General features: G+C 39.9%; 1 protein-coding gene across 2 annotated transcripts; it reads right to left on the bottom strand.

Annotated features, from left to right (window-relative positions):
• Positions 1-1,258: 1,258 nt before the first annotated feature.
• On the bottom strand, positions 1,259-13,296 carry POLE4 (DNA polymerase epsilon 4, accessory subunit). 2 transcript variants are annotated; one of them, XM_047069564.1, is made up of 5 exons: positions 13,059-13,296; positions 12,377-12,461; positions 11,711-11,752; positions 11,123-11,269; positions 1,259-1,622 (listed from the first exon to the last, which is right to left on the bottom strand). In XM_047069564.1, exons 1-4 carry the CDS (start codon positions 13,266-13,268, stop codon positions 11,166-11,168), a joined length of 441 nt encoding a protein of 146 aa, XP_046925520.1. In that variant the 5' UTR covers positions 13,269-13,296; the 3' UTR covers positions 1,259-1,622; positions 11,123-11,165. The 2 variants fall into 2 exon arrangements, with proteins under 2 accessions (XP_046925520.1, XP_046925521.1); XM_047069565.1 differs by lacking the exon at positions 11,123-11,269.
• Positions 13,297-13,814: the final 518 nt, after the last annotated feature.

The following is a 13,814-nucleotide window of genomic DNA, read 5'->3' as shown; positions in this document are numbered from 1 at the left end:
TGGGGGGGGGGGAGAGAGGTAGCACGAGCTGGGGAGGGACGGAAAAGGGAGAGAACCTCAAGCAGGGTCCACATCCAGCAAGGAGTCCAACACCGCAGGCCTTGATCTCACAACCTTGAGATCACGACCTGAGCCGAAACCAAGTTAGAGGCATAAGAGACTAAGCCATCCAGGTCCCCCCTACCCCTTACTTCTTAAAGAGTGGTGGTTGTTTTCCTTCACTTCCTCTCTATTCTAGACATTCTACATACTTCATCTCCCCCTGCCCTTAGGAGGGAGATTTACATTTTCCTGTAGACTAGTCTGTGAACCAGTGGTGGGAAGAAAATTTCTTGGGGAATTTGTTTGAAAAAAAATAGTAAGAGAGATTCTTGGAGCTCCACCCCCTGAGATTCTAATTTATTAGGCCTAGGGGTCCTAGAAATGGGCATTTTAAACAAATGCCACAGATGAATCTGAAAAACGATCAAGTGTTTAAATCAGCTTCCTGCTGCTCTCTTTAACCACTATTCTCCAAGTACTTTGCCTCCTTCCTGCTAGATCACCCAAGCCTTCCCTTAAAAAACAAAATTTAGCAGGACCTAAGGGAGGGGAGAATGAGCAGTTATTATTTAATGGCTACAGTTGCAGTTTCAGAGTATGAAAAATGTTTTGAAAATGGATGGTGGTGATAGTTGCACTACAGTGTGAATATACTTAATGCCACAAAACTGTACACTTAAAAATAGTTAAAACAATAAATGTCACGTGATGTGTATTTTGCCACAATTTAAAAAATAAAAAAAGGAATGGGTACTGATACATACTATAATATAAACAAACCCTGAAAACATTATCTAAGTGAAAGATGCCAGACACAAAATACCATAAATCATATGATTCCATCAGTATGAAGATATTTTAAAATTGAGTGTGGTGATAGCTGCACATATCTGTGAATGTACTAAAAACTACTAAAATGTACACTTTAAATGGGTGAATGGTACAGTATGTACATTATATCTCAATAAAGCTGTTAAAATTTTAACTGATTTCAAAACTATGATCACATTTATTTAAACTTCTGAAGAACTTAAGTGGCATCCCATAAATCCTGGAATCACATTCTGGTGACATACTGGGGGAAAAAGAAGCAAATAAATCAAAGGAATGAGGTGTAGAACAGCTGGCAAGGAAGATCAGAAAGATCTGTAACTGGGCATGGTGGTCCTCTGGTCACAGCGACAAGGACAAAGGCAAGATTATAAAACACACTATGTTGAAATTGATCAGAAACCTTTATTATGTTCCTCATCATTCATTAAGCAACCTACACAAATCATTTTCTTTTTCTCTGCCTCAAACAGCATAGGCTGCATCCAAGCCTAAATGGAAGACACAGTAGGTGGAAGACCTTGTAGAGAAAAGCTAACATGTGAGATCTCTGCTTATCTCGGCTTAGGTGAAGGTAGGACAGGAAAAGCATATAAGTACAATATTCCAAATACTCCGTTCTTCAAAGATGAGGCCTGCAGGAGAGGGGCTGTCCGAAGGACGCAGGTGAAGGCTCACAAAACTGCCCAGCTCAGCAATCAATCCAAAGGCTCACAAAACTGCCCAGCTCAGCAATCAATCCAAAGTTCCTTTAAAACAAAAACAAAAACAAAAACAAAGAGCAACATGTAAAGCAAGGTGCCTCAAGAACTGGATGAGTGTCACAAACTGGGCAAAGTTAGAGTAGAAGCTGCTCTGGTACTGGCAATTCTCTAAGATCAAATTACTCATTTGGGGGAATATCCATCCAAAAGATCTCAGAGAAAGAACATGTCACTACAGAAAGTGGGCAGCTGAGAGTTAAGCACACAGGTCTAGAGAGTTAGAATGAGATGTGGGGAACAGAGCAAAGAAGTTGTTGTGTTAGTTAATGAGCATTTGGGGATTCCATACAAAGTGTGATCAATACAGAATAAAGGAGAAAAGTTTTCTAAGCAAAAAGTTCATAACCTTTTGAGAAACTTCCAGTTCAAGATGGGAGACTGAGCTCACAAATTTGTATGCCCTCCCTTCCAAGATTCCATTCAAAAGAAATAAAAGGTTTTAAAAAGGTATAAATCCACAATAAAGAATGGGGCCCATCAGCAGTTAAGAGATTTCAACAAAAAGCTGAATAGAAATCTGATTAAAGTATGTTTATAAATAGAAAAACAAATCAGCCTAGAATGAATAGAGGGGGGCAACAGAGGTGGGAGCCCATCGCCTAGGAGACCCTTGGGGAAGTTCCAGCCAGACTCAGACACCAGAAATGACAGAGAAAGAAACAGGTCAGAAAGGGTTAGTGACCTGAGGGTCTACATAAGAAACAGCTGGCCCCATCTCCCTACAACCCTTCCAGCATGGAGCATTACCAGAAAACAAAATGGGAAAAAATCAGGGGTTCTCTTCTAATAAACTAAATGAATTACCTGAAGAACTACAGGAGCCTCTGAAAATGCCAGCTCCCCAAAGTAAGGCTTTCCGGACCCCAGCTTAACATCTGGTCCCACCCCAGCCCACCCTAAAGTAAAAGTGCCAGGCAAAAACCACCTTCCCATACACACACACACAGCTTCCAAACAGACTTCTTAACTACCTCATTCCTAAACGGAATGGAAATTACTGGGCAGACTAGAGAGAAAGGAAAAATTAAAATTTATTAAAAAAAAAAACCCTAGAATAAAACAGATAATTCAGAAAAGAACACAAGAAAACCAAGCAAAAATACCTCTAAGTTAAAAAAGAAAAAAAGAAATAGCCTCTGTGATCAAGGCAAATTCCTGCTGAGATCAACTGATAAACCTGATTGAAATATTTTTAAAAAGAAAATCCTTCAAGCACTGAAGAGGCACCAATAAAAGTGAAATCTAAAATCTAGAGAAGGCAAGAACACAAAGTAAACCCAGCCTCCAAACCTGTTTTTGCCCTAAGATCATTTGCCGTCCAAAAGATAGAGCTGAGAAATTTTGGCTGAGCAAATCAAGAGTCAAATCTAAGAGTGTGCCCAAGAGAGAAGGTCTGATTTTTTAAAAAGCTACAGTCCCAAAAAGTGGCACCCTCAGAGTAACACTGCACTAGAATTAAATCAGCCCCTTCGCAGACTTGCCATCAGGGTTCACATAGATTACCACAGAGAACCAAGAATCCTCAAGTCTTGGATCTGGATTAAGGAGATTAATACATTCCCCTAGGTGCCTTGCGGCAGCAAATGAAAATCTTCTTTGGAGAAAGGTTTCATCATACAAGCCTCAAAATTATCCAAAAAATAATTTATTCAAGTACATTGACCAATACATCAAGAAAGCTAGGCATAAAGAGGAAAAAAGACTATGAAACAATATCAACAGAAACAAGTCAGGAAAAAAAATAAAATAAATCGGCCTCAAAAATGCTTTGGATATTAATTAGACTGGAGACTATAAAACAACTACACTTACTTTGTTTAAACAAATAAAAGACTAGCTTCAAAACACCTGGAGCAAATACAAATAACAAACAAGCAAATGGAATTCACAGAACTGAAAATACAAAAACAAACTAAAAAATTAACAGAAAAGTTTAAAGGAGACAATTCACTGGAGAGAGAATTAATAAACTGGGAGATCAGAAAAAAACTACACAGAATGCAGCACAGAGAGGCAAAATTATGACTGAGGTTTAACACACAGTTAATGGAAATCTTAATGAGAAAGGAGAAAGAACAAAGCAGAGCCATTATCTGAAAAGATACAAGCTGAGATTTCTCCAGGACTGATAAAAGACACCAATCCCTAGATTTAAGAAGCCTAAGCAGCAGATACATAGAGGGAAATCAGCACCCAGATACATCCAAGTAAAACTACAAAAATATCAAAGACAAATATAAAAATCTTAAAAGTATCCAAAACAGGGACAAATTAGCTTCAAACAATTAACAGATTAACAGTGATTTCTAAACAGAAACAATGGAAATCAAAACACAGAATGAGATCTTCAACACTATAAAATTAACTTTCCACCTAAAATTCTATATTCAGCAAGATGCCTTTAAAAACCAAAGTAAAATATAGGAATGCAGGCACTCTGGAAAACACTATGAAGGTTCCTCAAAAAATTAAAAATAGAACTACCCTACGACCCAGCAATTGCACTATTAGGCATTACCAAGGAATACGGGTGTGCTGTTTCAAAGGGGCATATGCATCCCAATGTTTATAGCAGCACTATTGACAATAGCCTAAGTATGGAAAGAGCCCAAATGTCCATCGACTGATGAATGGATAAAGAAGATGTGGTATATATACACAATGGAGTATTACTCAGTGATGAAAAAGAATAAAATCTTGTCATTTGCAACAATGTGGAATTGAACTAGAGGAATTCAAACCCCAAATCTGGCTCTAGGTCTCGCTCTGGCTCTGCGCTGACAGGGCAGAGCCTGCTGGGAATTCTCTCCCTCTCTCTCTGCCTCTCCCGGCGCTATGCTCACCTGCTCTTTCTCTCTCTCTCTCAAAAAAAAATAAATAACTTTAAAAAAAAAAGAGAGAGTATATACTTTCCGGATAGAGGGAAAAATGAAATAACAAATTATACTTAAAACAAGGGCAAAAAACTGAAAAAAAAAAAAACCATAAAATAGGACAAATGGGAAACACAAAATAATATGGTAGATTTAAACCCATATATATATATATATATCACTAATTGCATTAAACATAAATGAACTAAGTGCTGCAAAGACTGTCAGCCTAAAGTTTTAAAAATAATCCAATTATACCGTTTATAAATACAGAAAGGTAAAAATTTTTTAAACGAGAAAAATACACACCATTCAAATACTAACAAAAGAAAGCTTGTAAGTTTTAAAAATATTAAACAAAATAATCTTTAAGGCAAAAAGCACAAACAAAAGTAACAATGATCAATTTATAAATATAAAATGTTCAAACACTTAACTGCTAATAGCCTACTGCTGACCAATAACACAGTTGATTAGCACATATTTTGTATGTCATATGCATTACTATACTGTATTATTACAATATAGTCACCTAGAAAAAAATGTTAATAATAAAATAAGGAAGGAAAAATACATTTATAGGGCTGTACTGTAAAAAAAATCCACATATACTGAAGCAGCTCGAACCTGTACCATTTAGGGTACCTGGTTGGCTCGGTCAATACAGCATGTGACTCTTAATCTCAGGGTCATGAGTTCAAGCTCCACACTCGTCATGCAGCCTACTTAAAAAAAAAAAAAAAAAAATGCCCACTTGGGGTGCCTGGCCGGCTCAGTCAGAAGAGCAGATGGCTCTTGATCTTAGGGTTGTGAGTTCAAGCCCCATGCTGGGTACAGAAAGTACTAAAGAAAAAGAAAAATAAACTTTAAAAACAAACAGAGGCACCTGGGTGGCTCACTAGGTTAAGCATCCAAATCTTGATTTCAGCTCAGGTTATAATCTCACAGGTTTGTGGGTTCAAGCCACACATCAGGCTCTGTGCTGACAGCACTCAGAGTCTAGTTGGGATTCTCTCTCCATCTCCCTCTCCCCTTCCTGCACATACATGCTCTCGCTCTCAAAATAAATAAATTTAAAACAAACAAAAAACCTGTGCTATTCAAGGGTCAGCTGTACTATGAAGAACTTTATGCCAACAAACTTGAAAATTTAGATAAAATGTAAAATTCCTAGAAAAACTACAACTCTTATGGGGGGAAGCAGGGCAAGACGACCTCAAGAAAATAAAATAAAATCAGAATGGTCCCAATACCATCCAAAAACATCAATCAAAAATCTTCCCACAAGGAAAATTCTAGGCTCAGATGGCTTCACTGATGAATTATACCATTCAAATAAGAAATAATTCCAATCTTACAAATTTTCTAGAGAACAGATCAAAAAGATATACATACTCTCCAACTAATTTGTATGAGGCTCACATTCGATATGAAAAAAATCTCCAATCTCTCTTTATAAACATTGATAGAGCATTTGCAATCTATTAAAAGTAAACTACAAAAAACCTTAGAGTTAAGTATAATTAATGGGGAAACACTGAAAGCTTCCCCTTTGAAATAAAGATGACTGCTATCAGCACATCTATTCAACATTAGACTGGAGATTCTAGGGCAAGAAGAAATTAAAAAGAAAAGGATTGGGAAAATTTCACAAAATTGTCACTACTAGTGGATATTACTGTGTAACTAAGGAAATCCAAAAGAATCAACAGAAATCATTAGAGTTAAACAAGATGCTAGGCACAAAATTAACACAGAAAACCAATTATATTTCTATACTATCAACATTCAGAAAATTAATTTTTTCTTAGAAAGATACCAGTAACAAGAGCATCAAAATTATTAAATACTTAAAGAAAAGCATCTAACAAAATACATCAAGATTTCTTCCCAGAAAATAAAAAACCTTAATTTATGAAACATTAAAGGGGCACTTGGGTGGCTCAGTCAGTTAAGCATCTAACTCTTGGTTTTGGCTCAGGTCATGATCTCATGGTTTCATAAGTACAAGTCCCGCATCAGCCTCTGCACTGACAGTGTGGAGGCTGCTTGGGATTCTATCTCCCTCTTTCTGCTTCTCCCCCACTCACGCTGTCTCTGTCTCTCTCAAAAATGAATTTAAAAAAAAAAAAGGTTTTTAATCATTAAAGATCTAAATAAATGGAGAAATATACCATGTTCATGGACTGAAAGATTCACTATTGTAAAAATATAGTTTCTCCCCCTAAATAATCTACAGATTCAATACAATCCCCACCGATACGCTTTTTACATGGAATTTGACAAGCAGATCTTAAAATACGCATGAAAGTGCAAAGAACTTAAAATAGTCAAGACACTTAAAGAAGGTGGGAAGATTTGTTCTTTCAAATAAAGCAACTATAATTCAGACTGTGTGCGATGGGCATGGGAATAGACACAACAGAAAGCCCAGAAACAGCCCTGATTTCTAACAAAAGTAGCACTGCAAAGAAAATAATATGGAAAAGTATCTATCTAAATAATAAGAAAAAAAATAAATTGACCCTCACTTCAGTCTGATACACAAAAAGTCAACTAAAGTTTTATGAAAGACAAGAAAACTACAAAAATTTTAGCATATAGGAGAATGTCTTCATGACATGGGATGGGGAAAAAGTCTTAAACAGGAAAACAAAGAGCATTACCTGTAAAGAAAAACATTAATACATTTGACTATCTTTATTTTTGTTAATGTTTTAATTATTTTTGACAGAGCACAAGGGAGGGCAGAGAGATGGGGACATTAGATCTGAAGTGTGCTCTGTGCTGACAGCAGCGAGCCTGACATGGGGCCTGAACTCACTAACCATGAGATCATGCCCTAAGCCTGAGTCAGGTGCTCAACCAACAGAGCCACCCAGGTCCCCCACATTTGACTATCTTTAATTAAGAACTCATTTATTGGGGTGGCTGGGTGGCTCAGTCAGTTAAGCATCCCACTCTTGATTTCAGTTCAGGCCATGATCTCATGGTTAGTGAGGTCAAGCCCCACATCAGGGCTTGCCTGCTGACAGGGTGGAGCCTGTTTAAGATTCTCTCTCTCTCTCTCTCTCTCTCTCTCTCTCTCTGCCCCCTCCCACTTGTGCATGCCCTTTCTCTCTCTCTCTCAAAATAAATAAACTTAAAAAAATAACCTCATTTATCAAAAAGCACTCTAAACAGTGAAAAGCCAAGTCTAAACCAGGAAAAGATACCTGCTTCCCATATGCTGAAAAAGATTCATATCCAGAAAAAAGAAAAAGAAAAAGAAAAAGCATATACATATATAATTACAGTTATAGTTATAAATCAATAAGGAAAAAGACAAAATATCCAAGATAAAAATAAGACACCACCTCACCCCCAAAAAAGGGACACATGTATGAGAAGATGTCACCAGTAATCAGGGCAATGCAAATTAAAAGTACTATGCAATTATCATTAACATCCCCACCAGACTGGCAGAAATTAAATCCCAAGTGTTGATGAGAATGAGGAACAATGGGAATTATCATATGCTCTTGGTAGAAATGTCAATCAGGCATGCAAGAAGTATGGGCATGGGAATAGACACAACAGTATCTATTAGACAGCAGTATCTACAAAAGATGGAGTTATACATATCCTGTATCCCAGCAATTTTATCTATACCCACATACATACATACATACATAAACACACACACACACACACACACACACCTGGAGAAACGTGTAAGAATGTTCATAGTGAATTGTTTATAACAGAAAAAAAAGTTATCCAAATATCCACATTAAAATGGTTCAATTGTGGGGCACCTGGGTGGCTCAGTTGGTTATGCATCCAATTTCAGCTAGGTCATGATCTTGCAGTTCATGAGTTCGAGCCCCGCATTGGGCTCTGTGCTGACAGCCTAGAGTCTGGAAGCCTGCTTTGGATTCTGTGACTCCCTCTCTCTGCCCTACCCCACTTGCATTCTCTCTTTCTCTCTCAAAAATAAATATTAAAAAAAAATTTTTTTAATGGCCCAATTGTAATACTGTCACACAATCGTATGCCATACAGCACAAAAAACAAACGAGATATGTACAACCACATAGATGATTTGGTTACATTTTTAAAATTTCAAAAAAATATAAAACTAAATCCCACTGTTAAAGGATACATGCTTGGGGCGCCTGGGTGGCGCAGTCGGTTAAGCATCCGACTTCAGCCAGGTCACGATCTCGCGGTCCGTGAGTTCGAGCCCCGCGTCAGGCTCTGGGCTGATGGCTCAGAGCCTGGAGCCTGTTTCCGATTCTGTGTCTCCCTCTCTCTCTGCCCCTCCCCCGTTCATGCTCTGTCTCTCTCTGTCCCAAAAATAAATAAACATTGAAAAAAAAATTTTAAAAAAAAAAAAAAAAAAAAAAAGGATACATGCTTATGTGCTAAAACTATAAAGAAAAATCAAGTAAGTAATTACCAAAAAGTCAGGATACTGTTAAGTCAGCAAAGGGGATGGAAAGAAGATCTATCACAAAGAAGGAATATATATGGAACTTCTGGGGGCTGATGCTATTCTATCTCTTAACCTAGCTGGTGGTTACAATGGTGTTCATTTTGTTATTTATTGCCTTTACATTTGTTATCTGTGTTCATAAGGAAAGGCTTAGAATATACATATATCAATACCTTTGCATATAACATCCAGAAAATTACCCAAGAAACTAATAACAGTTGCCTGCAGGGAAGACATGTCTAAGAGGGATTAAAGGACAGGAAGGGTAGTGGTAGTGTCCACATTACTGTTTTTCAACTACTTGACCTACAGGTAAAGCATGGGGGATTTAACTATGACAAGAAGATATGTTATTAGCCTTGACAATGTCAAACTATAAGTATAAATGACACTAAGTGAGAGTTAAGAGTGGGTTAAAAAATGGGAAAGGAAGAGATAGGCTCACTGATAGTCATACCTTCCAAAGTGGAGAGTTAACCAAAAAAATAGATATTTTAGTGTTATGTAAACTGTAAAGGTAACAAAGGAACAATTTGTTCCTTTTATAATGTCCAACATTATAAAAATAATGACATAACTACCAAAAATCAGAAGGGGGGAAGAGGGATTTATGGAGCAGTACAGGTTACCCAAATCTTCATTTATCACAGCAGGAAGTTAGCAGATAACATGTATAGTTCAAAAACCAAAGATGAAGCATATTATTTAGAAATGTAAGTGACCACTTAAAAAGCTAAAAAACAGAAACAACAAAAGGGCATGGAGCATCAGCTGCATTTCATTGTAAGACATTAGATATTTGATTTTCAAGCATGGATATATATCACCTTGATTAAAAAAGAAAAAAAAATAATTTTCTACTTAGAACATATACATCTAAGGACATAAGAACATTTATTTTACCAAGTACAAAATAAGAGAATACTCAATCTACAAATGCTAAAATGGCCAAAATTCAGATATATTAATGTAGAGAGAACAGACGAATGCAACTACTGAGATTATTGGATCAGAAGATGAAAATGAATACATCCACCACTCAATAAATGACCATTTATGAAAAATCCAACCTAAGGGGCACCTGGGTGGCTCAGTTGGTTAAGGGCCCTGACTCGGTTTAAGCTCAGGTCATGACCTTGCGGTTTGTTGAGTCCAAGCCCCCCACCCCCACCCCCCCACCAGCCAAGGCAGGCTCTGCACTGACAGGCTCTGTCAGTGCAGAGCCTGCTTGGAATTCTCTCTCTGCCCCTCCCCGGCTTATGCACGTGCTCTCACACTCTGTCTCTCAAAATAAATAAATAAACTTAAATAAACAAATAAATTAATAATAAAAATAAAAATCCAAGCTAAGTACTATGCCATGGAAGAGGATAGAGGGGAAAACTACATAAGATCTCTCCACTTCTATTCTGTGGTACCCTCCAATTCATCATCCACAGGTCTATAGTGTTATCTCTTTAAAATATGTATCTTATTATATACTCTGAAAAACTGGTCACTAAAAGTGAGCTGGTAAAGCAGGCTCTGAACATTTTTGGAGAACTGATGGGAAGTCTGTCACAAGAAGTTGCCTTCCTTAGGTAGGCAGGTAACAAGTTACTAAGAAAAATGAGTAAGCAAAAAAAGGGTTAAGACAGACCTACAAACTGAAAGAATACTCAATAATCTAGACTTAAAGCTAGCTATGAAAATGTATCTTGAAACACATTTAAAAGAATGTATCAAAAGGGTGAGAGGCCCAGATTGATATGATGCAGAACAAAAGAGAAAAATAGTGATATATATGACACAGAACAAAAGAGAAAACTAGTGAAATAAATAAAGCCACAAAGGATTTGTGGAGATAATGAGGCTTGAAAGAGATAATGAGAACACCCTGGTATTGTAAGGGCAAGAATGAACTGCAAGTGCACGGCTTTCACATATTCAAGCAGAATTTGTGCAGGGAACAATAAGCTGATCAGATACAGTAATTAAATAGGAGAAATAGCCCTGAAAGAAGATAGCTAAAATAAGGTATCTCACATATTTTCTATTTCAATGACAAGACTTAGTACACAAGTTAATCCAAAATTCTTAACAACAAACAGGCAAGTACATAATCTCCCAGTGGCAAAATAATAACTATAGGGCACCTGGGTGGCTCAGTCGGTTAAGAGTCCAACTCTTGATTTCGGCTCAGCTCATGATGAACCCCGCGTTGAGCTGACAGTACTGGATTCCTGGGATTCTTTCTCTTTCCCCCTCTCTCTGCCCCTCTCGCTCAAGCATGCGAGCTCTCTCTCAAAATAAACATTAAAAAAATTTTTTTAAATAATGTTATACAGACTGAAGAAGAAAAAAGAACAAGAAGCAACCCTTTAAATGTTGGCAATTGTTTCTGATCTCTAGCATTATGATACAGGGAAGATTATATCTAGGAATGGAGATTAAAGTATGAATCAAACTTTTCAATGCACCTAACTCCACTGGAGTCCTTATATTGCCTCTCATTTTTTATAATTAGCAATTTTCAGGAAAAAGTTCTAATGACCCAAGAGAATTAGAATTGCTAGATCTCACCAGATTTAACATATTAGTTTTTCCCATCTTAATGGGAAGTAGAAAGAATTATCACTATACAGACAAGGAAGAACCAAATAGCAGTTTTATAAGATTTTGAACTCAGCTCATTAGCATGGGAAAGACAGGTGGAAATGATTATCCATCCATAGAGAACTCACCTTCCAGAAAAGCAAATTCATCCACGGCTTCTATTGCATTATCTGAAACACAATGTAAAGGGACACCTGACTAACTCTGGTCATTTGGACACCAACCTCTTAAAAAAAACCACAACCCACATAGTGAAGGGCGTGAGGCTTTATGCAAATGAGGGCATTTATAAAATTTGTCCCTTGCTTTTGTGAATCCATTTCTACTCCACCACTAAATCTTACATATCAGCTGCCTCTCTAAAAGAGTAGAAAAGCCCAGGTAAACACTGTTCGGTAAGGGGAAACCCTTTGCTCTGAAAGTCATCAAAGAAGAGTCTGGCAAAATGAAGGGAAAGTGGAATTAAGGTACACAAAAGTTTACACATGTACAAGGGTTACCAACTAAAAAGAAACAAATCAAACCCCGAGTTTCTATGGGAAAAAGAAGTGTCAAGTCTGATTCAACATAGCAGACAGCATAAAGGGGTATAATCAGCTTTAGCAACACATGGACTCCTTTCATTCCCTACCCCACCACCTATATAGCCACCCAAAGCACTGGGCCTCTAAAGGTAGGCCTTTCTATCACTGTGGCAGTCCAAAGGGATGTGGCACCTTTCATCTTACAGAGGTGGCTTCCCCCAGCCCTCCCTTCTTTGCCCCCAGATACCAAATACCACAGTGACACTCTACCCAAATCTCTCCTCTGAAGGGTTTTCCTCTTTCCTTGTTGAGCACAGCAGTAGGCATCTTTTGCAATGGTCTCCACAAATAATTCCTGTGAGGCACAAGGGGAGAGTTGTAGCAACGGGTTCTAGCACAATTCTTGTGAGCTCTTCTATTTGAGTGGTGGGAAGGAGGTGAGGGGTGCTCAGGTGCATGGAAAGGTTCTCAGTCTGGACTTCATGACGATCTGCTCCCATTCCCTCTACCCCAGTAGGACGTGACACGTTCCTGCTCCCTCACTTGTAAATTCTCCAGACTCATTCACTTGAGATTCCCACAAGCTGTGTCAGGCATTGTAAAAGCAATTTAAAGTCGTTGTCCGTGCCCTAATGAAGAGGCAGGTGTGTTAACAAACCAATACAACTACTGAAAGTATGTGTCTCTTTCCCCTAGTGTTCCCTCTTAGACTTTTATCTCAGAATCTGGCCCCGGCCCCTCACCTCCGCATTCTTCGCACACCCAGTCCAGACCCTCTTCCACCCCGGCTTCCCCCTCTCCCCAAGCCTCCCAAGACACCGCTAAGCCCCGCCCCCAGGAAGGTTCCCCCCCAGGCCCCGCCCCTCGCCACGGCCCCGCCCCTCGCCACCGCCCCGCCCCTCGCCACCGCCCCGCCCCGCAGCCCCGTGTGGCCTTCGCGCTCCCGCCGCACCGCTGCTCGTGCCAGAATGAAGATGGCTTCCTGTCCCGCGAGGGTCACGTCGGGGTCCGCCTTCACCAAGGCCTTCACTCGCGCTAATGGCAACCTCGAGAGACGAGCTCCGGGCACACTCGTCGGGGCCTGCGGCGGCGGGGCCGCTGCCTCCCCGCTGGGCCCCTCCTCCTCGCGGGGTGTCCCATTTCCAGCCGCCACCGCCGCCATCCGGGCCCCAAGCGTGCTGCGCGCGGCCGCCGACTGTGCGCGCGCATGCGACGCCGGCCCCTTTCCCGCGCGCGCCGAAGGCCACGCCCCCTGTGGGCGCGTGGCTCCGCCCCTTACGCGGCTGGAAGCTCCCGGGACTCCCGGCTGGGCGTGGCGGCTCTCCCTGCGCCGTCGCCGCTCCGCTACAGCGCTACCGCGGACTCTTTTCCCGGTACCGGTGAACCTGTGGGGCCTAGTTGGGCCCAGGCACCGTCCCTTACTGGTTTAATGTGGTTGGGCCCGGCTAGTGCGGGGGAGGAGCATCCTTGGTCTGGAGAAACCCAAACCTGGCCTGCAAGAATGTCTCAGTCAAGTGATAAGCAAGTGATAGCCAAAGCTGAGAAGGGCAGGTGCCCCTGCGAGGCCTGGGCTTTCCGGAGGGCGCAGTGGACTGGGGAAAAAGGGTACCGAGAAGGGCGCGAAATCTGGACCAGTGTCAAGGAGAACAAAATGCCCTAAAAGGAGGTAGGACCTTGACAGGCAGAAATGGGAGAGTTTCAGTCCTGA

Source organism: Lynx rufus, unplaced genomic scaffold (genome assembly GCF_022079265.1).
Source record: "Lynx rufus isolate CCGP_SWC_20201006 ecotype Redwood Valley unplaced genomic scaffold, mLynRuf1.p SCAF_8, whole genome shotgun sequence".
Classification (NCBI taxonomy): Eukaryota; Metazoa; Chordata; class Mammalia; order Carnivora; family Felidae; genus Lynx; species Lynx rufus.
This window is presented reverse-complemented; position numbering and strand designations above follow the sequence as displayed.

Excerpts from the sequence above, each read along its gene's own strand:
- POLE4 (XM_047069564.1), bottom strand. The coding sequence starts at position 13,268 with ATGGCGGCGGTGGCGGCTGGAAATGGGACACCCCGCGAGGAGGAGGGG. Across the intron at positions 12,462-13,058 it reads TCATTCTGGCACGAGCAGCG|GAATTATTTGTGGAGACCAT; the intron begins GTGCGGCGGGAG and ends TGTGCCTCACAG. Across the intron at positions 11,270-11,710 it reads TGAATTTGCTTTTCTGGAAG|AGAGAGCTCGCATGCTTGAG; the intron begins GTGAGTTCTCTA and ends GTTTATTTTGAG.